The 23,560-nt window shown below is 40.4% G+C and overlaps 2 protein-coding genes across 21 annotated transcripts in view; one reads left to right on the top strand and one right to left on the bottom strand.

The window, feature by feature from the left end:
• Nucleotides 1–1,361: 1,361 nt before the first annotated feature.
• On the bottom strand, nt 1,362–21,109 carry DCPH1 (damage control phosphatase 1). 4 transcript variants are annotated; one of them, XM_086318325.1, is made up of 6 exons: nt 21,021–21,109; nt 17,198–17,303; nt 16,489–16,733; nt 9,997–10,162; nt 9,190–9,229; nt 1,362–1,603 (listed from the first exon to the last, which is right to left on the bottom strand). In XM_086318325.1, the coding sequence occupies exons 1-6, from the start codon at nt 21,059–21,061 to the stop codon at nt 1,593–1,595; spliced, it is 609 nt and encodes a 202-aa protein (XP_086174451.1). In that variant the 5' UTR covers nt 21,062–21,109; the 3' UTR covers nt 1,362–1,592. The 4 variants fall into 4 exon arrangements, with proteins under 4 accessions (XP_086174451.1, XP_086174452.1, XP_086174449.1 ...); XM_086318323.1 differs by lacking the exon at nt 1,362–1,603 and having other exon boundaries at nt 7,550–9,229; XM_086318326.1 differs by lacking the exons at nt 16,489–16,733; nt 17,198–17,303.
• Nucleotides 21,110–21,454: 345 nt separating this feature from the next.
• RMND1 (required for meiotic nuclear division 1 homolog) overlaps nt 21,455–23,560 on the top strand; it is a 34,275-nt gene continuing 32,169 nt past the window's right edge. For 16 of the 17 annotated variants that reach the window (XR_015133331.1, XR_015133332.1, XR_015133328.1 and 13 more), the window contains exon 1: nt 21,455–21,604. The gene's annotated coding sequence lies outside the window, so the exon portion shown is untranslated. Of the gene's footprint in view, nt 21,605–23,001; nt 23,184–23,560 lie in introns of all 17 variants that reach the window. The other variant, XM_086318339.1, reaches the window with a different exon arrangement.

Here is a 23,560-nt window from a genome sequence, read left to right as displayed (position 1 = left end):
GCTGAACCTTGTTGAACCTCTTTCACCCTTCGATCAAGTTAACGTAATAATAACCTATCTCATAACACTCTTATGTTGATGTGGCATAGTATGTGAATTCTTTGGTAAAGTAAAAAGTGCTTTGTAAAATGTATGAGTAAATGTACTGTAATGAGCAAAATGTGGAGCATTATTATTATGAGAGGCAGTGTACGTGGTGGCAAAAAGTATGGATTTGGGCCTATCTACCTTGTTCAAATGCAGGTCCTGTTACTTGCTACCACTGGCAAATTTCTTATTCTCTCAGAATCTTTTATCTGTGTGTAAAATTAAACATTTATAGCATCACTTCCAGACATGAAAATCTCCAGAGGAAGACAAGGGCTACTTCCTTCCTTAAGCCCCCTTTTAAGCACAATCATTGGAAAAGGGAGTGGTACCAATACAGCAAAGGTTCAAATAAGAAGATGACTGTGCCAGGAAAAAGGAAGGGAAAATGACTTTTGTACTTTCAACAGTCTCAGCTTCAGTTTCTACTTCTGGAATCCTGTTGCTAAGTCAGACTTCTCAATGTAGAAAAATATTCCTTCATTCCATAAAGAATTTCTGTCTATAGTGCCAGCAGTCTACATAAGGGAATTTTTCAATCAATTCTTTTAACTGAAAATAAATTGCATCCTTCAGTTCTTGCTCATCAACATATTTAATTATATTCTCATGATTTGTCTTAAATTTCCAAAATGGTTAAGCTTGCAAAAGCACTTTGTCATATTCAGTAGGCAATTGACCTGCCTGATATGGAGGTGGGAGTTAACCATCTTACAGACAGGGATCAAAGGGAAGTTATACAGAATTTAATGGGTTTTACAGAAATTAATAGAAAAAGAGTTTTCCATGAAGAAAAAAATGACATATATGTTAACAAGTAGGAAGAAGGACTCTTGAAAGTATTTTGCACAGCAAGGAGATCAAACCAGTCAATCCTAAAGGAAATCAACTCTGAATATGTATTGGAAGGACTGATGCTGAAGCTGAAACTTCCAATAATTTGGCCACCTGATGTCAAGAGCCCACTCCTTGGAAAAGACCCTGATGCTGGGAAAGATTGAAGGCAGAAGGAGAAGGGGCCAACAGAGAATGAGATGGTTGGATGGCATCATCAACTCAATGGACATGAGTTTGTGCAAACTCTGGGAAATAGGGAAGGACAGGGAAGTCTGTCATCCTGCAGTCCACGGGATCACAAAGAGTCAGATATGACTAAACAACAAAGAAAGAAAGAAGTAGAATTTTCCACAAAGGTAAAATGCCAGTGTTTGTGCAAGAGTAAATAGGATTATCCTGCTTTTGTGTATGGCAGAAAAAACAATTAGATCAGAAAATCATGGAGCTAAAAGCAAGTTTATTGCTTATATTTGAGAACATTAAGTAACAGAATAATTGAGTGCCAGCTAAAAACTACATAATTAATTAGTAACAGAACTGGGACTGAAATTCAGATTTCTTGTCCAAGTTACCTTCTCTGAACAAGAACCCAACTCAATAAGGAAAGGTATCTGATGTGTCTCCTCTCAGATCATCATTATTAGGGTTTCAGCAGTTCAAATAACACTTCATTTGGGACCTGATGAGAAAGGAAATAGAAATAAAGAATCAAGGCATAATCTTACAGGTTGATATAAAACTATGGTTCGCTTAATTTTAAACAACTTGTCCATAATGCTATCAATGATGAGGCAAGAGTTGGAATAGTTTATCCGAACAGATTTGGGATTTCACCAAGACAGCAAAACAGTTTTTATATCATCCCTTTGGTTGAAAGAATAAGCCAGTTCATTCTCGATAAATCACTTCCATCTGGTCACAAGAATAATTTCCCTTCAAAAGAACTACCCACTGGTTTTCAGCTGGTTGGTGGCCTGAAACATGAGAGGCATCCTTTTCATCACTGGATTTGCTGATGTTCAGCTCTTTGCACCAAGAGAAGGCTTCCTTTCTCAATGTGGTGTTCAGCCTACTGTAAAATTCCATGAATTCATAAGCATCGAAATGATACAAAATATAATGATACAGGAAAACAATCCCCATTCCCACCCACCCTCGTTTTAGATGATTATTTAAAAACATTATCTTTCACTGGATTTTTTCCTTTTCCTCCAGAGACTTCAACATATTAATAACTCACAACGTGGCTGATCATCCACAGTCTCCTGGCTCAAATTGTCACTGATGGTATATATTTACTCATTTTTAAAAAGAATTTAATTACATGGTTACAAATTACGGGAAAGGCATAGTAACCTGAAATAAAAGCCATACTTGACTTGTGGAGCCCAATAGATCGGAGCTTAAATTTTGTCTCTGCCATTGACTAGTTGAGCAGCCTTGTGCCCAGTTACTTGAAATCACTGAGACCTGGTGGTCCTATATAAATAATGGAATAAAAATCTTTGCCTCTGGGATTTTTATGAAGATATCATGCCACATTATGAGTAAAGCACTTAATCCTGTGCCTGGAACATAGTGCTCCATAAATGGTATCTTTTTTTGATTATGGGCTTCCCTGATGGCTTAGAGAAGGCAATGGCACCCCACTCCAGCACTCTTGCCTGGAAAATCCCATGGATGGAGGAGTCTGGTAGGCTGCAGTCCATGGGGTCACTAAGAGTCGGACACGACTGAGCGACTTCACTTTCACTTTTCACATTCATGCATTGGAGAAGGAAATGGCAACCCACTCCAGTGTTCTTGCCTGGAGAATCCCAGGGACGGGGGAGCCTGTTGGGCTGCCGTCTATGGGGTCACACAGAGTCGGACACGACTGAAGTGACTTAGCAGCTGGTGGCTCAGATGGTAAAGCATCTGCCTGCAATGTGAGAGACCTGGATTCAATCCCGAGGTTGGAAAGATCCCCTGGAGAAGCAAATGGCAACCCATTCCACTATTCTTGTCTGGAAAATCCCATGGAAGGAGAAGCCTGGTAAGCTACAGTCCATGGGGTCACAAAGGGTCAAACAAGACTGAGCAACTTCACTTTCATCTATAACATGCTTGCTATTCGCTGATTGTCAGTAATTATTATAAAATTGGGAATATACGTCAAAGAAATTTTGTTGAATTCTGCTTCTTGCTTCATATTTTAAACAGCTCTTTCTGATTTCTGATTTTTAAGACCTGTAAAACATTTTAAGACGAGTTCTAAATAGGAAAACATTTCAAATACTTTTTCATTTTTTTTAATTAAAAAAAAACAAACCAACACACACACACACACAAAAGCCTTGTAGTGATAGATTAAGGATGAGTCATTCCATGTGCAAATGTGAAATCTTTTCTTTCTCATTAAGGACCCCTGGAAGAAATCAAGCTGGACAATAGAAGAATTATATTAAGTGAAGTCTGAAATGGGAAGAAAAAACACAGTATGATGTATCTCCTCTTCACTTCAAAAACAAAATCATGAAAATAAACCCAGTCATGTCTTTCACCAACTTTATGAAAAAGAAAGAAAACTGAAGGAAAAGTTAAAAAAAAAAAAAACAAACAAAAACGAGAGCATGTATTGTTAACTTTTTCGGGTCATGAACTTCTCCAAATAAAACATCTAAATTTTCGATGTAATAATAAGGCAATAATTCAAGATAGTGGGAGCAACCACAATGTAATATGGAAGGACTTGTGATTTTTGCAGGTGACAAGAACACAGATACTGCAAATATTGCTGAAATTTATGGCCAATAATCAATACTGAAGGAAATACGACTTTTCAATTAGAGATTAATAAAAAGAAAGATGAAAATTTTTTTTCACCCAAACTTATAGGTCACCTGAATTCTATCCCTGAAACCCTTGAATCCCAGTTGCAGAATTTCTGCATTGGGGATATACCAAGCCCAATGTTTATCTTCTTAAATGTAAGATAGAATTGAAATATTAGCTCCTTTAAATTTTCTGAATTATGGTGAAAATTAACTTGCTGTTACAGTTAAGAAAACCAGTACAGTTTTGCTTTTTCAAGCAAAGTTTAAGTGAAATGAAAAGCAATTATTTTTATTCTCTTACAAAGTTTTTTCTAGTGTGACTTTTCTATGTTGTTGCTGCTGCTGCTGCTGCTAAGTCGCTTCAGTCATGTCCGACTCTGTGAGACCCCATAGATGGCAGCCCACCAGGCTCCCCTGTCCCTGGGATTCTCCAGGCAAAAACAATGAAACACTATTTCTTTTCTCCACTTTTTCAGAATTTTATTTTCAAATTCACCTATGTTGATATACTTCTATGATTAACCATGGTAACATATGGTTATAAACATTACATGTAACAGAAAATTTTAGCCAAGAAAGGAATGAGGATACAGTTTTGTTGTCATTGACCTTACTGTGTTTTACCAAATCCTTGTTCCACGATAATGATTTTAAAGTTGAAACCACAAGAATGTGTGTAGTCAACAATGAAAATTATACTCTGCCAGTTTTTCTTGCTGAAATCTCTGTACTAAATAGTACAGAAGAAAAATCCAGCCACTTTCCAGTGCTAATGGATCTCCCCCTTGTGCCTAAACTTTGTATTGAACTCAAGCAGGATTGAAAGTCATCAGCATATAGTGTGAATTTTTTTTTTTAAAGAAAGGCAAAAAGTGACTTTGCTTCTCATATAAAGCAATTACTCAATGTTGAGAGTTTGGGCCTAAAAGCCAAATACAAGCCTAATAGAAGCAATTATTTCAAAGGACTAGAATAATTGGGTGGCTTCAAGCAATTCTCAGTAACTGAAGACTTGCAAATCTTCGTACTGGTTGTCTGAAGATGTTCCTATCAGCTTCCTTAATGATAGCAAAGATTTTGGACAATCTATATAGCAAAATAAAATACAATCTAGCTATATCATGAAATGTTTACAGTCATTAAAAATCACATTTTGAAGAATTAACAAATGGGAAACTGGGCACAATATAATATTGAAGGTATAAAGCAGTATTCAAAGATGCATCAGATTAGATCAGTCGCTCAGTCGTGTCCGACTCTGCGACCCCATGAATCGTAGCACGCCAGGCCTCCCTGTCCTTGTGCAAAACTCCCAATTATATGACATAGATTTCTTTATTCATTTAACAAGTACTAATTGATTTCATCGATTAGACTTTCAAGTAGACCCATTTCATCCTTCAGATTTCAATTTAAATAGCATCACATCAGGGAGATAAGAAAATTACTTCAAAGGCTAGAATTTGTCACCTACCAGCCACTCACTGAACAGCTACCCCGTGCTCAGTATTCTGTGTGAGGGGAAACACGGCGGACACAGTCAGTGGCTGCCCCTCAAAAATGTACAACTAATGGAAATCAACATTTTAGAAGTGTCTTCCATAAGAACAGATTTTCCTTTCTATATTTTAAAAGGTCTGAGAGTGGGGAAAATGTGACCCAGCAAAGAAAAGCAGGAAGGTAGGAGAACAAGGTCAACGGTGGTCTCTGATGAGATGGCTGAGAGTACTCAAGGCTCCTTGTAATTTAAAGATGAAGGGAAGAGGTCAGGGTTCATGGAATATTCAGACGGCCTCTAGGGGGTGCCAGACTGTTGATAGCTTTCAGCATGACTCCCCAGGGAATCTGGCTTTGCGATTGAATGTAGTTCAAGTTGACCAGAAATAACTTCTCCTTTTCCAGTAAAATTGTGAGAATGTGACTTAGGTCATGGATTTAATAGGAGACCAAGGATTGTAAATCAAATATTTATGAGTCCCAGATCACTATTGATCAATATGAGTCCCAGGTCATCCTATCCAAAAGTCTTCATTCCTCTACCAGGAAAAAATTACGACAAACGACGGCTTCCCTGGTGGCTCAGAGAAAAAGAATCTGCCTGCAGTGCAGGAGACTGAGGTTCACACTCTGGGTCAGGAAGATGCCCTAAAGAAGGACATGGCAACCCACTTCAGTATTCTTGCCTAGAGAATACCACGGACAGAGGAGCCTGGTGGGCTACAGGCCATGGGGCCACAAAGAATCGGACATAACTGAGTGACTGAACACAACATCAATTATTTAAAAACGGAAGAAAAAATTTTTTTAAACAGTACAAACTTGCTTTTTCTTAGAAATGTAAAAAATATGTCTAGGCATGGAGAAACACCAAAATCTTAACAGGAGTACTGGTGGTGGTGGAATAATGTCATCATTTTTCTCATTTTCCCCCCGCCTTACTCACTTTCTATAATGTCAAGGTATCATATCAAGTATCAAGGCATCATACTGTGAGTGTCAGACACTGCATGGGCACTTTACCAAGGTAATAAAGCACACATGTGTAGAAGTAGTCAGTCTCCTAGACGCCCCACACCCCAACTCAGTCCAGCAAAAATAGTCAAGAGTAGAGGGGAGAAAGTTTTGTGGAGTTAGAGGCTTGAGAACAAGACTCAGTGAGGGCTCGGGCAGAGAGAGCTATTAGGAAAATGAGCAGGAGAAGGAATTTTAATAAATCTAACTCTGAATTGTATTTTCCATTCACCCTAGGATTTTCTTAAAACCTAAGTAGAGTTTGAACTACATTGGTGTTGCCTTTTGCAGTGGGAATTTCTTTTCTAGAAATAAAACTTTGAGGTTGAATAACATGGATTCTGGCCATTAAAGAGTTCAAAAGGATTACTGCATTTGTATCAAACACCAAAATGCCACCTCAAATCCGGGAGGTGGGTCATCCCAAGAAATCTTGTTTATTTGCTGTTTAATCGAAAAGTAACATAAATCCATGGAGTATGTGTGTGCGTGAGTGCTCCTCTGTACCTATGCCAAACACACAGATGCTCAGTTGTGTCTGACTCTGCGACCCCATGGACTAGGACCTGCCAGGCTTCTCTGTCCATGGAGTTTTCCAGGTAAGAATACTGGAATGGGTTGCCATTTCCTGCTCCAGGGGAATCTTCCCAGCCCAGGGATCAAACCTGTTTCCTGTCTCCTTCACTGGCAGATGGACTCTACCACTGGCCCATGTGTGGTATAACCACCATTTTCTACCTATTTACCTACCCTTCTTACACATTTTTATTGTAATATACCTACAAGATACTGGATCTATGTCTTGTAATATACCTGTAAGATACTGGATCTATATCTTGCTGAAAAAGTGTTGCATGAAATTTACAGACTGCTTTATCCAGGAGTTACTTCATCCTTAACCAAGTATGTTACTGTTAAGCAGTGGAAGCAATTGAAGATGCTATTTCGGGAATGTTTTCCAAGACCACTGAGCTCTTCAGTGGAAAATTCACCCTCAGTTGACCTCAGAGCCTCAGCCTCCTCCTACATGCTCCTCTGTACCTATGCCAAACACACAGAGGCCAAACTTGCTGGGGCAGAAACAGGTGGGGGACCAGGAGAAGACTCTAGGCAGAGCCCTGTCTTTTAGGCCGGATGAAGATGGTCTGAAAGTAGATTGTGGTCATGGTGGCATAACTGTGAAAATACTAAATCTTAACAGGAACACTGGGGGTGGTGTACTGGGAGTACACTTTATAGAGTTCACCTTTAATCTTCCCTTCTTGCCCTTCCTCCACTGAAAGATAAAACCGATGAGATTTTTGATACACTTTACAACTCATTTTATTATTCTGGTGCAAGAAAACATGTCCAGATTTATTTTCAATTTCAGGTGCAAAACAAACTGACCTGAAATTTATAGTGATCGCCAATAAATGTGCAAGATTATAAAAAGTGAATTAAATCGTTGGTAGTACAAAGTCTACACAGAAGAATCTTTCCTATCTAATGGATTTTTTTTTTAAGACTGCACAGCAATTCTGTTCATTTAAAACACATATGTGTTAAAATAATGTATTTCAGCTGATTATGGATAGCACAAACAGAATGTAAAGATATTACCTTTCCTCAAGTACTAATTGTTTTATTCTGTTCAATTTTGAGTTTCCAACCACCCTTTCCACAGATCAAAATACAAACGCATGCAAATGATAGATATGGAAATGAAAGAAAATCCAGTAACAAAATTAAAAATTATAATAACTTATGAGGTAAATTTTACTTTCACGTGTTCAGATATCAGTTAAGAAATGCCTCTCTTTACAAAGCATACTTAAGATGTATATTATATTATCACTGAGCCCTTAGAGCCCCAAATCAAGTAAAATTTCATGCCTCCTAGAATATTAAATACCATGCAGCACAGTATTTTTTAAAATGTTAACTTATAAAGCAGAATTGACTTCTATTTCTGCCTAATTAAGTTCATTAAAACCATCTGAAATGATACCTTTGACTTGAAATAAGTTACTGAAATTCCAACATCAGTGTTAACTTATCTGTAACCAGTGCACCTAGCCCCAAAACAATGTAGTGGGGCTAAGCGTTCAAACGAGAAAGCATCAGAGAGTGTACAAATCACCACCGAGAAGCCAAGCTTCCCAGAGGTTTGTTGGGGCTGCCGAGTGTCGGTCAGATCTTTCTACACAACTGAAAGTTCCTACACCAAGTCAGAGTGGACCATCAAACTGAAATACTCCGTATTTCCCAGCGGTCAGCCAGTTGGGCTCAGAAGCTGTGAGCTGTTCACCTTGCCCGGGCTGCAGACCAACCTGAACCTCAGCCTTTAATGTTCTGATGCTGCACAGAGGTGCAGGGTGGAAGCCACTCAACGCCTCATGAAACGGAACAGTAAACTCCCATCTTCTGTCACCCGTCAGCTTCCTATAATTCAAGTCACCCTTGAAGAAAATTAAATGAGCCTTTTGTAGTGCAGCATGTAAATCAGGAGCGACCTGAGACATTGCACTGAATTCATGAGGCAGAGTCCAAAATATATGATCGAGGTAAACCCATCTGCCCGTTTTAATATGGTCTTCCCAGTCAACCCCACATTGGGACACCCACTTATTATTAGAATGCTTTAGTTGTTTGATTATCCAATTAAAATCGTGTAGAGTAGTATCAGAAACAAACCATGGAATCGTTTTCCCATAAAAATGGATCTTAGTTGCCAGTTTAGAGGACAACAAGAAGTCAGCTAATACTAAGTCTGTAATAAGTTCAAACCCAGAATTATCCAGAACAATATCCACTCGAGTAACAGATTCTTTTTCTCTTGTTTTCTTGCAATTGCTTAGCAATGACCAAAGACGATCCATGTCGTTCACTAAAATGAAAGGTTTTAGGTCTTCCAATGAATTCATTATATTGGTCTTCTGAGAAATATGTTCCCCACCTGATAGAGACAGATCACACTTATTTCCCCACAGTGAAATCTGAAAAAGAAAAAGCACAATACATGTACCCTTCTTTTGAATAACCAATTAAAAAAAACTCTATTACGTAGGACATAATGGGAGGATGCTAAAAATGTTCATAAAATTCATTTCTACAAAACTCAATACAAAATGTCCATCCAATCTACATTTTCTCTAATAATGCTGCATAAAAAAGCTGTGGCCTCTACTTTCAAAGCATATCCAGAATCTGGTGACCTGTACTACCTCTGATGCTACCAGCTTGGTCCAGACCTGAGTCGTTTCAGTAACAGAACTACCTATTTCTACCCTTGTGCCTTCAGTCTATTCGCAGAAGTAATTCTTGACCTAAGTCATGTTATGTTACTCCTCTGATCAAAACCTTCTAACAGCTTCTCATTTCAGCATGAGTAAAAACCAAAGTCCTTGTCTTTGCTTCAATGCACCCTGGCTTCTATGGGGGGTCCCTGCAGCCCCTCTCCTCTCTGCTCCTCATTTCCTGAAGCCTCTTCCCCCACAGTGTCTCCCTGCTGTTAAATGTATACCAGTTTACTTTTCAACAATTTAAATAAACAAACAGACTCAGGAGAGTTACGTTTTTCTTAGGTCAATATTATTTGATCTCTCATTAAACAACATGAATATGTAGCCACGGAACATACATCACCACTGGTCAAAGTCAACTTGAGAGTAAAAGTTGCTAAGAAATTAGAAATCTACACATAAATGATCAAAATTTGTCATTAGAATAATTAGAATATTAGAATAATATAAATTATATTTACCTGAAGAACTTTAAAAAATTCATTTTTCAGTTGATTTTCATCTAGGTCTTCGATAGTTTTCCTCAACTCTTGCAGATGAGTACATAAGGCAATGATAGATTCCTGAGATTCAAAGAAATTTTGGTCTTTCAATTCTTTAAATATATCAAAGTCATCGATTGGTGGACTAAAATAGGAAAAAAATAATAAGTGAAACATTTCTATAACTCTGTACCTTTTTTTAAACATTTGAGTAATTGCAGTTTTTTAAAGGAAAGAGAATAGTAGCAACCCATCCAAAAAATTAGTGGTGATTTTTATTAGGTATAACACAGACAAGTTACACAAAAATAATCAATTTACACTAACTAAATAAAATTAAATAAGTTATGCAAAAATAAATACCCAAACTCATTTTAATTAGTTGTCAAATATACTGGAAGTATTAAATAATTATAGGGACTGTATCCATAATTATTTATCCAGTGGGTTTTTAGGAAAAAGGGGAAAGAGAAACAGAATTTCATGACAGTTTAACAAACATTTTTTCGGGTGCTCAGTGTGGCTCAGGCTCCAAATAACAAACATATGGATATAAACAGAATAGTTGAATATAATATAGTAATTGTAAAGGAGTCAAACACAGAATATTACAGGAGCCCAATGACTACTTGCTATAAAGCAGACAGCACTAATGTAAATCTTATTGTAATGATGACTTTTGATCATTTATGTGTAATTTCTAATTTTTTAGCAACTTTTACTCCCAAGTTGACTTTGACCAACGGTGATGTATGTTCCATGTCTACATATTCATGTTGTCTAATGAGAGATCAAATAATACTGACATAAGAAAAACGTAACTCAGAAGGTATACATACTAGCATAACAGACTTTACAGAATCTGATCTTCATAATTAGCTACTTTTTCCAGGGGTCTCCTACCTTAGGATAAAAAGGCAATATGGCAGATGCAATGGGATTCATTAAAATCAAAATCAAAAACATAGCAGAATTTACACACCCCAGTGATGGCTGCCTCCCTCCAGTCAGTGAGGCAGCCTGGAAAGCTACACCTTAGCCCAAGAGCGCTGCCACTGCTCAAAGCACTTTCGGAATGCCTCTTTGGGGATTTTCCTCAGAACCTGTTATTAAATGTCCTGTCAGCGTCGAGTACTGCTCAAAGCACTTTCGGAATGCCTCTTTGGGGATTTTCCTCAGAACCTGTTATTAAGTGTCCTGTCAGCGTCCAGTATTTTCATGCTTTGGAGTTAACTTGTTTTTGGAAACAGCCAAAAGTCACTCACAGCAATTTCAGTAGAATGAAGCGTGTAGATCAAATGGAATAAAACATTTTTGGTCAAAAATGAGGAGTGACTAAATAATAATGAGACTAATCTCGTTTTGAGGTTTGTTAACTGGCTCTGAAAGAAGTTTCAAAGAATTAAAAGACTTTTGTAGCAATGGCAGCATTGCTGAAATGAATCAGTCTCTCAAGGTGAGGTAAAGGGATCAATGTATTTGGATGCATGGGTTCCACTGTGGTGGTCAGCAAACTGCAGCTTGCAGGCCCTCTCTGGCCCACTACCTGTTCTGTATGATCTGCAAGCTCAGAATGGCTTTTTTGAAGAGTTGAAAAAAAATTGAAAAAGATTTTGTGATACACGAAATTCAAAGTTCAGGATCCATAACTCTGCTGTTCCTTCGGAACACAACCACATTCACCTACATACTGCCTGTGGCTGCTCTGGCACCGCTAAAGCTGAGGCGTCTGAGAGCCTAGAATACTGACCGACTGGCCCTTTACAGGAAAACCTGCAGATCCTCGTTTGGCCTTGTGGCACTGATTGTGGGATTTCCGCTCCCCAGCCAGGAACTGAACCTGGGCCCCTGCATTGGAAGCGCAGAGGCTTAACCAGTGGACTGCTGGGGAAACCCCTTGAGACTTGCTCCTTACATTTTAAGAGAGCAAACTCCATAGCTATAAATGATTTCAGAGAACTTAAAATGTTTGCCACTTTAGAATCTACTAGAGCTGTATGCATTGGCAACCCACTCCAGTGTTCTTGCCCGGAGAATCCCAGGGACAAGGGAGCCTGGTGGGCTTCCGTCTATGGGGTCGCACAGAGTCGGACACGACTGAAGCGACTTAGCAGCAGCAGAGCTGTATATGTGTACACACTTGACCCAGGGGTTCACTCCTAAGTATACACCCAACAGAAATACACACAGATGTTCACCAAGAATATGTGTTTGAATGTTTGGGATCCAAAGGCAGCGTGTGGGGGCCTAAAGTTCTGCCTTTTGATCTGACCACTAGGGACACAGCATGTTCTGGTAAACACTGCTGAATACTTAAGAAATATGTACTATTCAGCATGTATATCACACTTTAATAAAAGCTTAAAAATGTCTGCCATTTTCTCCATATTTTCATTTTTCAGTATCTGAAGCATATTTAAATTTTACATATGGCTAAAACTTTGAATCTTAATTTAGATTTGCAGACTATTCAACCACTTAACTCTAAAAAACCCAAACTATACATCTTGACAAAGAAAATTCAAAATATGTTTCAGTGTAAGGGGCAAAGTCACCAGAAACATATCTTAAAGCTAACATGTGCTTTCTGTGCATGTGTGCTAAGTTCCTTGAGTGGTGCCTGACTTTTTTTGATCCTATGGATTATAGCCCACTAGGCTCCTGTCCATGAATTCTCCAGGCAAGAATCCTGGAATGGGTTGCCATTTCCTCCTCCACGGGATCTTCCCGACCAGGGATCGAAGCTTCACCTCTTACATCTCCTTCATAGGCAGGTGGGTTCTTTACCACTAGTGCCACTTGGGAAGCCCCTATGTGTGCTTTGGGATCCTGTAAAAGCCAGAAAGATACCCTGGTGCCTCAGAGGTTAAAGCGTCTGCCTGGAATGCAGGAGACCCGGGTTTGATCCCTGGGTCGGGAAGATCCCCTGGAGAAGGAAATGGTAACCCACTCCAGTACTCCTGCCTGGAGAATCCCATGGAGGGAAGAGCCTGGTAGGCTACAGTCCATGGCGTCGCCAAGAGCTGGACACGACTGAGCGACTTTCCTTTCCTTTGGTTACTCTGGATGGGTCACTGACCCAGGATAGGAATTCTTCATATAAGAAACCTAACAAGTTGGACACTTAAAAACTACTTCAAGGGCAGGGATAAATTAGGAGTATTTGTATGCAGGTCAAGAAGCAACAGTTAGAACTGGACATGGAACAACAGACTGGTTCCAAATAGGAAAAGGAATACGTCAAGGCTGTATATTGTCACCCTGCTTATTTAACTTATATGCAGAGTATATCATGAGAAATGCTGGACTGGAAGAAACACAGGCTGGAATCAAGATTGCCGGGAGAAATATCAATCACCTCAGATATGCAGATGACACCACCCTTATGGCAGAAAGTGAAGAGGAACTCAAAAGCCTCTTGATGAAAGTGAAAGAGGAGAGTGAAAAAGTTGGCTTAAAGCTCAACATTCAGAAAACGAAGATCATGGCATCCAGTCCCATCACTTCATGGGAAATAGATAGGGAAACAGTGGAAACAGTGTCAGACTTATTTTTGGGGGCTCCAAAATCACTGCAGATGGTGACTGCAGCCATGAAATTAAAAGACGCTTACTCCTTGGAAGGAAAGTTATGATCAACCTAGATAGCATATTGAAAAGCAGAGACATTACTTTGCCAACAAAGGTTCGTCCAGTCAAGGCTATGGTTTTTCCAGTAGTCATGTATGGATGTGAGAGTTGGACTGTGAAGAAGGCTGAGCGCCGAAAAATTGATGCTTTTGAACTGTGGTGTTGGAGAAGACTCCTGAGAGTCCCTTGGACTGCAAGGAGATCCAACCAGTCCATTCTGAAGGAGATCAGCCCTGGGATTTCTTTGGAAGGAATGATGCTAAAGCTGAAACTCCAGTACTTTGGCCACCTCATGCGAAGAGTTGACTCATTAGAAAAGACTCTGATGCTGGGAGGGATTGGGGGCAGGAGGAGAAGGGGACAACAGAGGATGAGATGGCTGGATGGCATCACTGACTCGATGGACGTGAGTCTGGGTGAACTCCAGAAGTTGGTGATGGACAGGGAGGCCTGGCGTGCTGTGATTCATGGGGTCGCAAAAAAGTCAGACACGACTGAGCGACTGAACTGAACTGACTGATGTGATGATGATGCCAGCTTTTGTCTCTCTAGATAAGAACTTTGTCCTGATTTTCACACTGACCTAGACAGCTGAGTGGTGTGAAGGGGATACATACAGGATTTGAGCAAAATAGACTTGGATTCAAATACAGGCTCTCCTGAGTGACTTGAGCTACTTGATTAAACTTGAGTCGGACACGACTGAGCGACTGAACTGAACTGAACTGATGGGATTAACAGATACTACTACTATACATAAAACAGATAAGCAACAAGGATTTACACTATAGCACAGGGAACTATAGTCAATATCTTATAATAACCTATAATGGAAAATAATCTAATATATGTATGTACATATATACACACACATACACACAGATATATCTGAATCACTTTGCTGTATACCTGAAACTAACACAATATTATAAACCACTGTACTTCGATTAAAAAAAACTACTTCAGTGCTAGCTCCGCTGTAGGACAGCCCTTCTCTGTACTACCTATAACCTGAGTATCAGACAAATACCTAGATCTTCAAATATTTGCCTAAGAAATCCCCTTAGGAGAGTTTCACACCCCTGACTCACAAATATTCTCGTTTCTGAACTTCAAGCTGAATGTTGCCTTTTATCTATCCCTTTTATCAAGCTATTCCTGGACCAATGGTTAGCAGCACAGGCTGGGCAGAATCTCCCCGGGGCGTGGAAAGAAAAATCTATGTACAGGCCCCACCATGGACAAATAACAGCATTAGGATTTAATATAACAATTTCAAAATCTGCATATTTAAAACCAAACCAAAAAACTTTTGCCCAACTGGGTGATAAGCAGCTGGGTTTGTAAGCTTCTGTCCTAGATTTTTCACTCTGAACTGGATCCACTCCAGAAACAGAAACAGCATTGCTTTTACTTCTCTAGCGTTCGAACTCCTCCAAGCCTATTCAGGGCGCCACTCAGTGTTTCAACACTTCGGCAGCTTTGTCTGATACATGCGTATTTTCGAGAGTTATGAAACCATCACCCCGAACACCAGACTAACCTCAGTCCTGAAAAGATATCCAAATGCACTACTTGTTTGAGGAGGGGGCTTATCTGATTTGCACAGACCAGGCTCCAATACTGGCTCTACCAGTTACTCACCACGCAGCCTCGGAAAAGATACTAATCTCTCTGAGCCTCAGTTTCCTCCACTGTAAAATGGAAACCACAGCACCTATGTCACTGGGTTGCAAAACAACGAGAACTGAGCCGGTATTCAGTACCTGACAGAGTCCAGTGCTTGCTAGTCTTTTGCTTGGCTCTGGGTGCCAGGTAATATGCTGTATTTTTAGTGAGTGTATTCTGCTTTTAAAGCACAAGACCTAAAACACACTTATTCAGCAAATACTAAAAAAAGTGTGACCTTATAATAATTTATAAAGATTAAAACAGAAAAAAAAATAGACTCAAGTTTACGCATGTTTCCCTAAGTAATCTTTTTATTTTACTTTCAGCGCTGGTTTAAGTGTCTTCAAGTATCCTACGCTATGTTGAGGAATGGACACCAAAGGATTCCTCTTACTCAGCAAATCTGTATTTCTGTAACCTGTGAGCTAAAAGTATGATCCACATTACATTTTCTTCTATTCTGTAAGGCAGTTCTCTATCATAATTTTCCTAGGGAAAAATTAATTAGTGTAAATAACCATAAAAAGTTATTCTGGAACATGTATTTAACTTTGAGTCCTTTTCTAATCTAGCCATTAAAAACAAGAGTGGAAAATTAAGATAGTGCATCAGAACAATGCAGTTCTATTGACTGTTCTGTTGACTTTTTAGCAAATTAATTCTGACATATTATCTATTTTTAAAAACAAAACATACGCTTACTTTGTCCATCTTGACTTTTTACATAAATAATTATTTCAAATTAACATTTTTTTGCTTATTAAGAACAATTTGTTGTATTCGTCAAATTAAATTTGAAGAATAATTTTTTATTTTTATATAACTTCTAACTAATTAAAAGTTCTTATAAGAACTTTTTTATAATAAAATTTTAAATTTAATTATAAAAATTAAAAATTATAATTTATAAATTATTGATTATAAAAAATTAAACTTTTTATAATTAGTTCCTACTTCAGATATTCAATCTTAGGTCTATTCTAAGCAAGTGGATAATAACTGCCAATAATCAATTACAACAATAACATTTGCAGAAATATCTAATAGCACCATTAATATCTGCTGAACTGAATTCAGGCTTCATTTGGCTTTTATTTTAAAAATTACCATTTTATAATTTTAAAGAAAGCATAAATTATCTACATTTGTTATTTGATGGTTACAAACTTACCTTTGGATAATTGCTTCATGAATTCTACGATACATGTAGCATTCTACAAATAGCCACGGTGAGAGAAACCACCTTGGTTTCCCATCACTTTCATTTAAAAGACTCTGTTGATATTCTAGGTACTGATTCCATATGTCAGTATCAACAAACTTTTCAACCAAAGGAACAATCGGTTTATCTGTTTGCAATTCATTCCGTAATTTCGAAAGAAGAGAAATTGCTTTCTTTTCAGCTTCCAGGCCTTTCTGTAAAAATATGGGTGGGGGGCAGTTTATATATATATATATATATATATATAATATATATACACACGTGTATGAATAGTCTACACTGAAATCAGTTTATATGTAGTTATCTTATCTATAAGTATAAATATATATATGTACACACATATATGCATAATTCCTCTAGGGTAACAAATTTTTATGGATCTAAATTTAAGAAGGAAAAAATAAAACATTTCAAAACTACAATTTATGTCTTTCACAAACGAATAAACATTTAAATTTAGAATTCTTAAGTTGAAAAATCAAAGAACACAAACAGATCTCATTTCGACATTATCTTGCCTTAGCTAGTCTGCCTTTTTTTGAAGTTTCATGTCATGAACTTATCTCCAGGTGAAATGACCATTACCACATACGGAAATCTGCTTATTGTGTTTGTTAGACTTAACCACAAAAGAATTACGTAAAAACACAATTCTTACCTCTCCATGTTTCTCGAAAAATTCACTTTTATGTCGATGCAATGTATCAATAGCTTTGGTTAAGATCTGAGGTGATCTGTCTTTAACTGAAAGATATGCAAATGATCTAGAAAAGAGTCACACACACAGCAGATTATTCAGTAGCATTCACACTAGAAGACTGTCATCTTTCAGTTTTTGGAACATCTCATCTAAATTTAAATTCTTTTGCAAACAACTCCTGTAAAGTAAACCAGCATTGCCCAACTCCTGGAGCAACTCAAGAAAATCGGAAAACCTCTCTGAGAGTGTTAGTTGCTCAGTTGTGTCTGATTCTTTGCAACCCCATGGACTGTAGGCTCTGTCCATGAGATTCTCCAGGCAAGAATACTGGAGTGGTTAAGCCATTCCCTTCTCCAGGGGATCTTACCCACCCAGGGATCAAACCTGGGTCTCCCGCATTGCAGCCAGATTCTTTACCATCTGAGCCACCAGGGAAGCCTGGAAAACCTCTCTGGTGTATCATAAAAACTAAGCATGGTTTGTGCCTCAAATCTCAGACTATTCCCTAGAGTGTTTAATCATTCTTATCCTTCTTATTGTATTCCTTTTCTTCTCCTTAACCAGAAACTAGTCTAACAAAGTGGTAAGACAGAAACAGAATTATCCTAAAAGTCAAATAGGCTTTCCTCCTAGGTTTATTATTTACTAAATGACCTTTCCTACCTAGAAAGGTGAGGCAATGGATGTAAAAATGCCTGAAACACTTTACAGTGCAGAAGTATGTAGGGCACGACATTTACACCCCTGCTTCTCTTTGTCTATATTCCCAGCCAACATTAATTGTTTTCAAAGGTTTTTCTTGCTGCCTTCTTTGCTTTCCCAGTAACTCCTTTCTTCCTCTCTGACCCTAAGCAAAATTAAGGCAAGTTACCATCTTGCTTTCCCAACCAGAAAATGAGAGATTTTTTAGAAGAAGTGTCAGAGAATGAAGAAAGCTGGAGATGAGGAAAAATCTGAGTATACCTGAATCAAAAATTAAATATATTCTTGATTTTAGCCATACAAAAATCAAGATTTACAGATTATCATTGAATGTATTATTAGTTTAAGGAAATATATAGTCCGGATAGAAAAAAAAATTTAGCACTGTTAAGTTTTTAAATAGAAAGCACAAAACAACTTATCAGTTCATTTATGTCTTCAGATCACCAGAGACAATGTAAAAACAGACAGTTGCAATACTTCTGTCCAACTTATGCTAACTTAAATCTGGGATCATCACACTTATAAAAACTCAAATATCTTATTCCAATTTTCAAAAATAGGATTATATGTCCTGAGTATTTCTTCAAGAGCCTTCCTCAAATGTGAACCATAAAGCTTAAAGGAAAAAAATTGCAAAAATGTTTTCTGATTCTGTGGGTTTTACAGTGAACAGGTTTTAATATCCATGAAATGAAATGAAGTCGCTTCAGTCGTGTCCTACTCTCTGCGACCCCATGGACTGTAGCCTGCCAGGCTCTTCTGCCCATGGGATTTTCCAGGCAAGAATACTGGAGTGGTTGCCATTTCCTTCTCTATTGGATCTTCCACACCCAGGGATTGAACCTAGGTCTCTCATATTGCAGGCAGACTCTTTACCGTCTGAGCCACCAGGGAATAGTAACTGCTCTGATCAGAATTTAACTTTTAACAATTACTACTGCTGCTGCTGCTCCTAAGTCACTTCAGTCGTGTCCGACTCTGTGCGACCCCATAGACAGCAGCCCACCAGGGGCCCCCGTCCCTGGGATTCTCCAGGCGAGAACACTGGAGTGGGTTTCCATTTCCTTCTCCAATGTATGAAAGTGAAAAGTGAAAGTGAAGTTGCTCAGTAGTGTCCTACTCTTCGCGACCCCATGGACTGCAGCCTCCCAGGCTCCTGTGTCCATGGGATTTTCCAGGCAAGAGTACTGGAGTGGGTTGCCATTGCCTTCTTGGAACAATTACTACTAAGTCTTTGGAAAAATAGAAAGAACACTAAATCAATTGACATTTGAATTTTCCAAAGCAGCAGATACAAAAAGTGACAGTTCTTTGAGATTTTACTTAGTTAGGTGTTAAGTAACTCAGTCGTGTCTGACTCTGCGACCCTATAAACTAGGCTCCTCTGTCCATGGACTTCTTCAGGCAAGAATACTAGAGTGGGTGCCATTCCCTTCTCCATGCTGCTGCTGCTGCTAAGTCGCTTCAGTCGAGTCCGACTCTGTGCAACCCCATAGACGGCAGCCCACCAGGCTCCCCCGTCCCTGGGATTCTTCAGGCAAGAACACTGGAGTGGGTTGCCATTTCTTTCTCCAATGTATGAAAGTTAAAAGTGAAAGTGAAGTTGCTCAGTCGTGTCCGACTCTTCGCGACCCCATGGACTGCAGCCCACCAGGCTCCTCCATCCATGGGATTTTCCAGGCAAGAGTACTGGAGTGGGGTGCCATCGCCTTCTCCGCCCTTCTCCATGGGATCTTCCCAATTCAAACCCAGATCTCCTGCATTGCAGGCGATTCTTCACCATCTGAGCCACCAGGGAAACAACTTAACTAGAAAGTATTGCTGTTTTTCTAGCTGCTACATTTCCTCATAGGTTTATATCTCCAAGAGTAACGTCTCAGGTCCAGGGACTTGGATGAAGGCAGATATACCTAGGACTCAAAATTTAACGATGCAGACACTCCCTATATTTGCCTGAAGCTGAGTAAAATCTTAAAGTCAGGGCCTAAGGTGCTTCTCTAACCTCAATCCATTGCTGGTACGGTCAATTTTTTCCAAGTGTTCTTGAGTTTTGCAATATTTTGCAGTAAGGACACAACTCAAATGTAAATTGGGCCTTCCAATTTGTATTAACAGGTATATCTGTATGCAATCTGTGACTTTTAAAAAAGCAAGACGGTACAGTCGTGTCCGACTCTTTGCGACCCCATGGACGGTAACCTACCAAGCTCCGCGGTCCATGGGATTTTCTAGGCAAGAATACTGGAGTGGGCTGCCATTTCCTTCTCCAGGGTATCTTCCCAACCCAGGGATCGAACCCGGGTCTCCTGCATTGCAGACAGACGCTTTACCGTCTGAGCCACTAGTTAAAAAGTATATTTGTATGCAATCTATGACTTTTAACAAAGCAAGACGGTACAGGTACAATGGGATTACAAATTATAATGGGATTACAAATTAATCCGATTAGCGAAAGGAAGAAACATATTTCTCTATAGATCTCAGATCCCTAACTTTTGCAGAGAGCTTTAAGCATCCCCCTCAAAAGGTAGGTTTATTAAATATGGTTAGAGTCACGCGCTGCTACACTTCTGAAAGGGGGCATAACACGCTCAAGACAGTCATGCGTGAGTTAAAAAACAACAATAATAAACAGTATCGAACCACTTTAAAGACGCAGTAACTGTTCGATACAAATTAATGCAAGGCAACCAACATCCCCGAACCATCACTTGTAGAGAGAGGTAGGGGTAAACCGAGATTTCCAGTCGGGATTCGCAGTCCGTTCCCGTGTAGGCAGGCAAGAAGCCACGAATCACACAGCAAGGAAGCTGCAAAGACAGTCCGAGCCTGGAGCCCGGCGAGCGGCCGCCTAGCCCTCGCCTCCCCGTGAGCCGTTAGAAACCGAGCCATAGCCCCTAGGGAAGCGGAACCCGGCGGCGGACTGGAACTCGCTGGCGGCGGCGGAGCAGGCGCCTCCAGCCCGCCTCCGCTTCCCTCCCCCAGTACCCACAGGTTCCCCACGAGGCTCAGCTTTCCGCTGCAGCGGGGAGGAGGAAAAGGAGCCGAGAGAGTGGCCGAGGAAAGCGACACGAACCCTACGTCCCGCGCCGACAGAGACGCCGGACGCCCCGCCATCACCGGATTCCGCGCTCCTGACTCCAACGCTCGGGTCTCACCCGCCGCAGGAGAGGAGGCGGTGCTCGCGCGAGGGAGGAGCCGAGAAAGCGAGGGAGGAGGGTTTAAAAAAACACTTTTGAATGAGGAAACTTTATTTGGTGCCTGTATAAGAGACAAACAATGGCCGGCTCCAGGACCTAGAGATATCTTCCGGGGACGAAGGCGGGGACAGCTGAGGGCGACGAGAGGAGCGGAATCAGGAAGCGGGCGGAAGGCGGAAGCAAGCAGGGACCGGGACGTCTCAGAGACCAGGGAGCGGCTCGGGTCGCGGCGGCACGGGTCACGTGGTCCTGCGGTCACGTGGACAGGGCGACTCACGCGCCGCTGGGGCCAGGATCCCTGTGCGCCTGCGCAGTGCCGGGCGCTTGCTGGTACACCGGTCGGGATTGGGACTGGCTGCGGGGAGCGCGCCGGGCTGCGGCTGCTGCTCGGTCTCTTGTCTGCGGCCGGGCCGCGGAAGCTCGCGCGCCCTGCGCATCCCTCTTCTCGTCCAGCCGAGAGGTTAGTGCACTGCCTTGTTCTCCGAGCTTGTATGGTCCTGCACATTGGTGCCCGCCTTTGCTGCCCGCCGCCCTGAATGTCTTGGGTCACATGTTTCACCGGGACCGCGGAGGTCCCCTGCCTGTTACGGTGATCTTTGGTCGACTTAGTTGGAAGTAAAAAGCATTCCATCCATAACACATAGGAATCCTTTTTTTGAGCCAGTGCACAGCGGTAACTGCAAAGATCATTTTGAGCAGCTTAAGGAATTGGAAGGCATGCTCCCAGATTAGCGCCTCTTAGCCATTGAATTGTAGCCTAGTTGATACAGTTTTCTTAGTTGGTGTGTTCTTAGAAGTAGGAAATGCATCCAAGAAATTGCATATTTAGGGATGCATGTTTCTGAATATTTCATTCAGAAAATATGAGTTGAATACGTATTGTGTGCTGGGCACTCTGGTCACAGTAGACACAGCTGAACAGAAGGCAACTCTATCCTCAAGGAGCTTATATGCCACAGGAGAGAGAGAGACAAAAATCTCCTTTCCTCTTCTGTTTCTTCCCGTTATAGCATTGTGACTACTTACTGTATATTTTGTAACATCAAGACTATATATTATAGCATTGTGACTATTTATTGTATATAATGGTGGTTTACCGCATATATTATCTGTCATCCCCACTGTGATGTAAGTTTCAAAAGACAGGGATTTTTGTCTATTTTATTTTCAGCTGTGTTAGCAAGTAGAACAATGTCTGGCACATGGCAGGAACTCAGTTCATAACTTGTGTGAGTTAATAAAGTAAGAACACAAAGTATTGGTAAATGATGTTAAATGCAGTGGAGAGATAGAAAGTGGAAAAAGCTAGTGCTGCTGTCTTTTTTTTTTCTTCTTCTTCTTCTTTTTTAATGGTTCTTTTTGCCTATGCTGGGTCTTTGTTTGGGCTCCTCAACTTCTTTTCCCTGCAGCATGTGGGATCTTAGTTCCCTTATCAGGAATCAAACCCAAGTGTTCTGTATTGCAAGATGGATTCTTAATCACTGGACCACCAGGGAAGTCTCTGGTGTGCATTTTGAATGAAGTGGTCCAGGAAGATGTCACTGCCCAGGAGGCATTTGAGCAGAGGTCTGAAGGATGTGAGGGAATAAATAGGTTTACAGACACCTGGGAGAAGAGTGTAAGGGTAATAAGTGCACAGATCCAGATGCCAGAGTGACTGGAGTAAAAGGAGTGAGGGGGAAAAAGCTGTAGGAGACATTAGAGTCGTGGTAAAGGCCAGAGAAGGGAGGACCATGCAGTCCACGTTAAGGTCTTTGGCTTTTATTTCAAGTGAAGTGTGAGGCCATCATTAAACTTTACAAAGAGGGAAGAGAGAATCTGACTTTGTAAATTAGTAAATTTGGTTGCAATATTCAGAAGAATGTGAAGAACAGAAGCTGGGAACCCAGTGTGGATGCTGTGACAGTAATCCCTGAGCAAAACAGCAGCGTGGACCAGGGTGGTGGCCGGGTTGTTGAGGACCGGTCAGAGCCAAGCCAGTGGGACTTGCTGCCGGACTGGGTATGGAGAAGGAAGAGAAGCGCCCAGGTGGCCTGCAGGTGAGGGGCCTTAGCAAATATAGGATGTATTTGCTGCTTCACGAGTCTGGGGAGACTGTGGGAAGAGTAGGATTTGCAGGAAGGTTTCAGAAGCTCAGTTTTGAGCCTGTTACAGTTTTCATGCTTGTCGGAGTAGTTTAGGGATAAATATTTGCTATTTATCAGTGTGTAGGTAACTATATCAAACTGTGAGATTGGAGGAGATCAATGGGAGCTGGGAATGGAGAGGAAATGTGGCCCAAATTCTGAGCTTTGGTGTGTTACATTCTTGGAATGGGAAACCAGCAGGAGAGACAGAGGTGCACCCAGTGAGGATGAAAAGTGGCGAGTGAGGTAGGGGGTGGAGTGGTCCGCTGTATTCCATGTTGCTGGTCAGT

The sequence above is a fragment of the Bos grunniens genome, chromosome 9 (assembly GCF_055505025.1).
Source record: "Bos grunniens cultivar Pamir isolate PY7600 chromosome 9, Bosgru_T2T1.0, whole genome shotgun sequence".
Lineage (NCBI taxonomy): Eukaryota > Metazoa > Chordata > Mammalia > Artiodactyla > Bovidae > Bos > Bos grunniens.
Note: the sequence above shows the minus strand (reverse complement) of the source record. Positions and strands in the feature narration are given on the sequence as shown.

What these genes read in the sequence shown, in the direction of transcription:
- DCPH1 (XM_086318323.1), bottom strand. Translation starts at nt 21,061, where the DNA reads ATGGCGGGGCGTCCGGCGTCTCTGTCGGCGCGGGACGTAGG. An exon ending in CTGTCGGCGCGGGACGTAGG is followed by an intron (nt 17,304 to 21,020) that starts GTTCGTGTCGCT and finishes ACTCTTTTCTAG; the next exon opens with ATCATTTGCATATCTTTCAG. An exon ending in AATTTTTTAAAGTTCTTCAG is followed by an intron (nt 9,230 to 9,996) that starts GTAAATATAATT and finishes TTTCTTTTTCAG; the next exon opens with ATTTCACTGTGGGGAAATAA.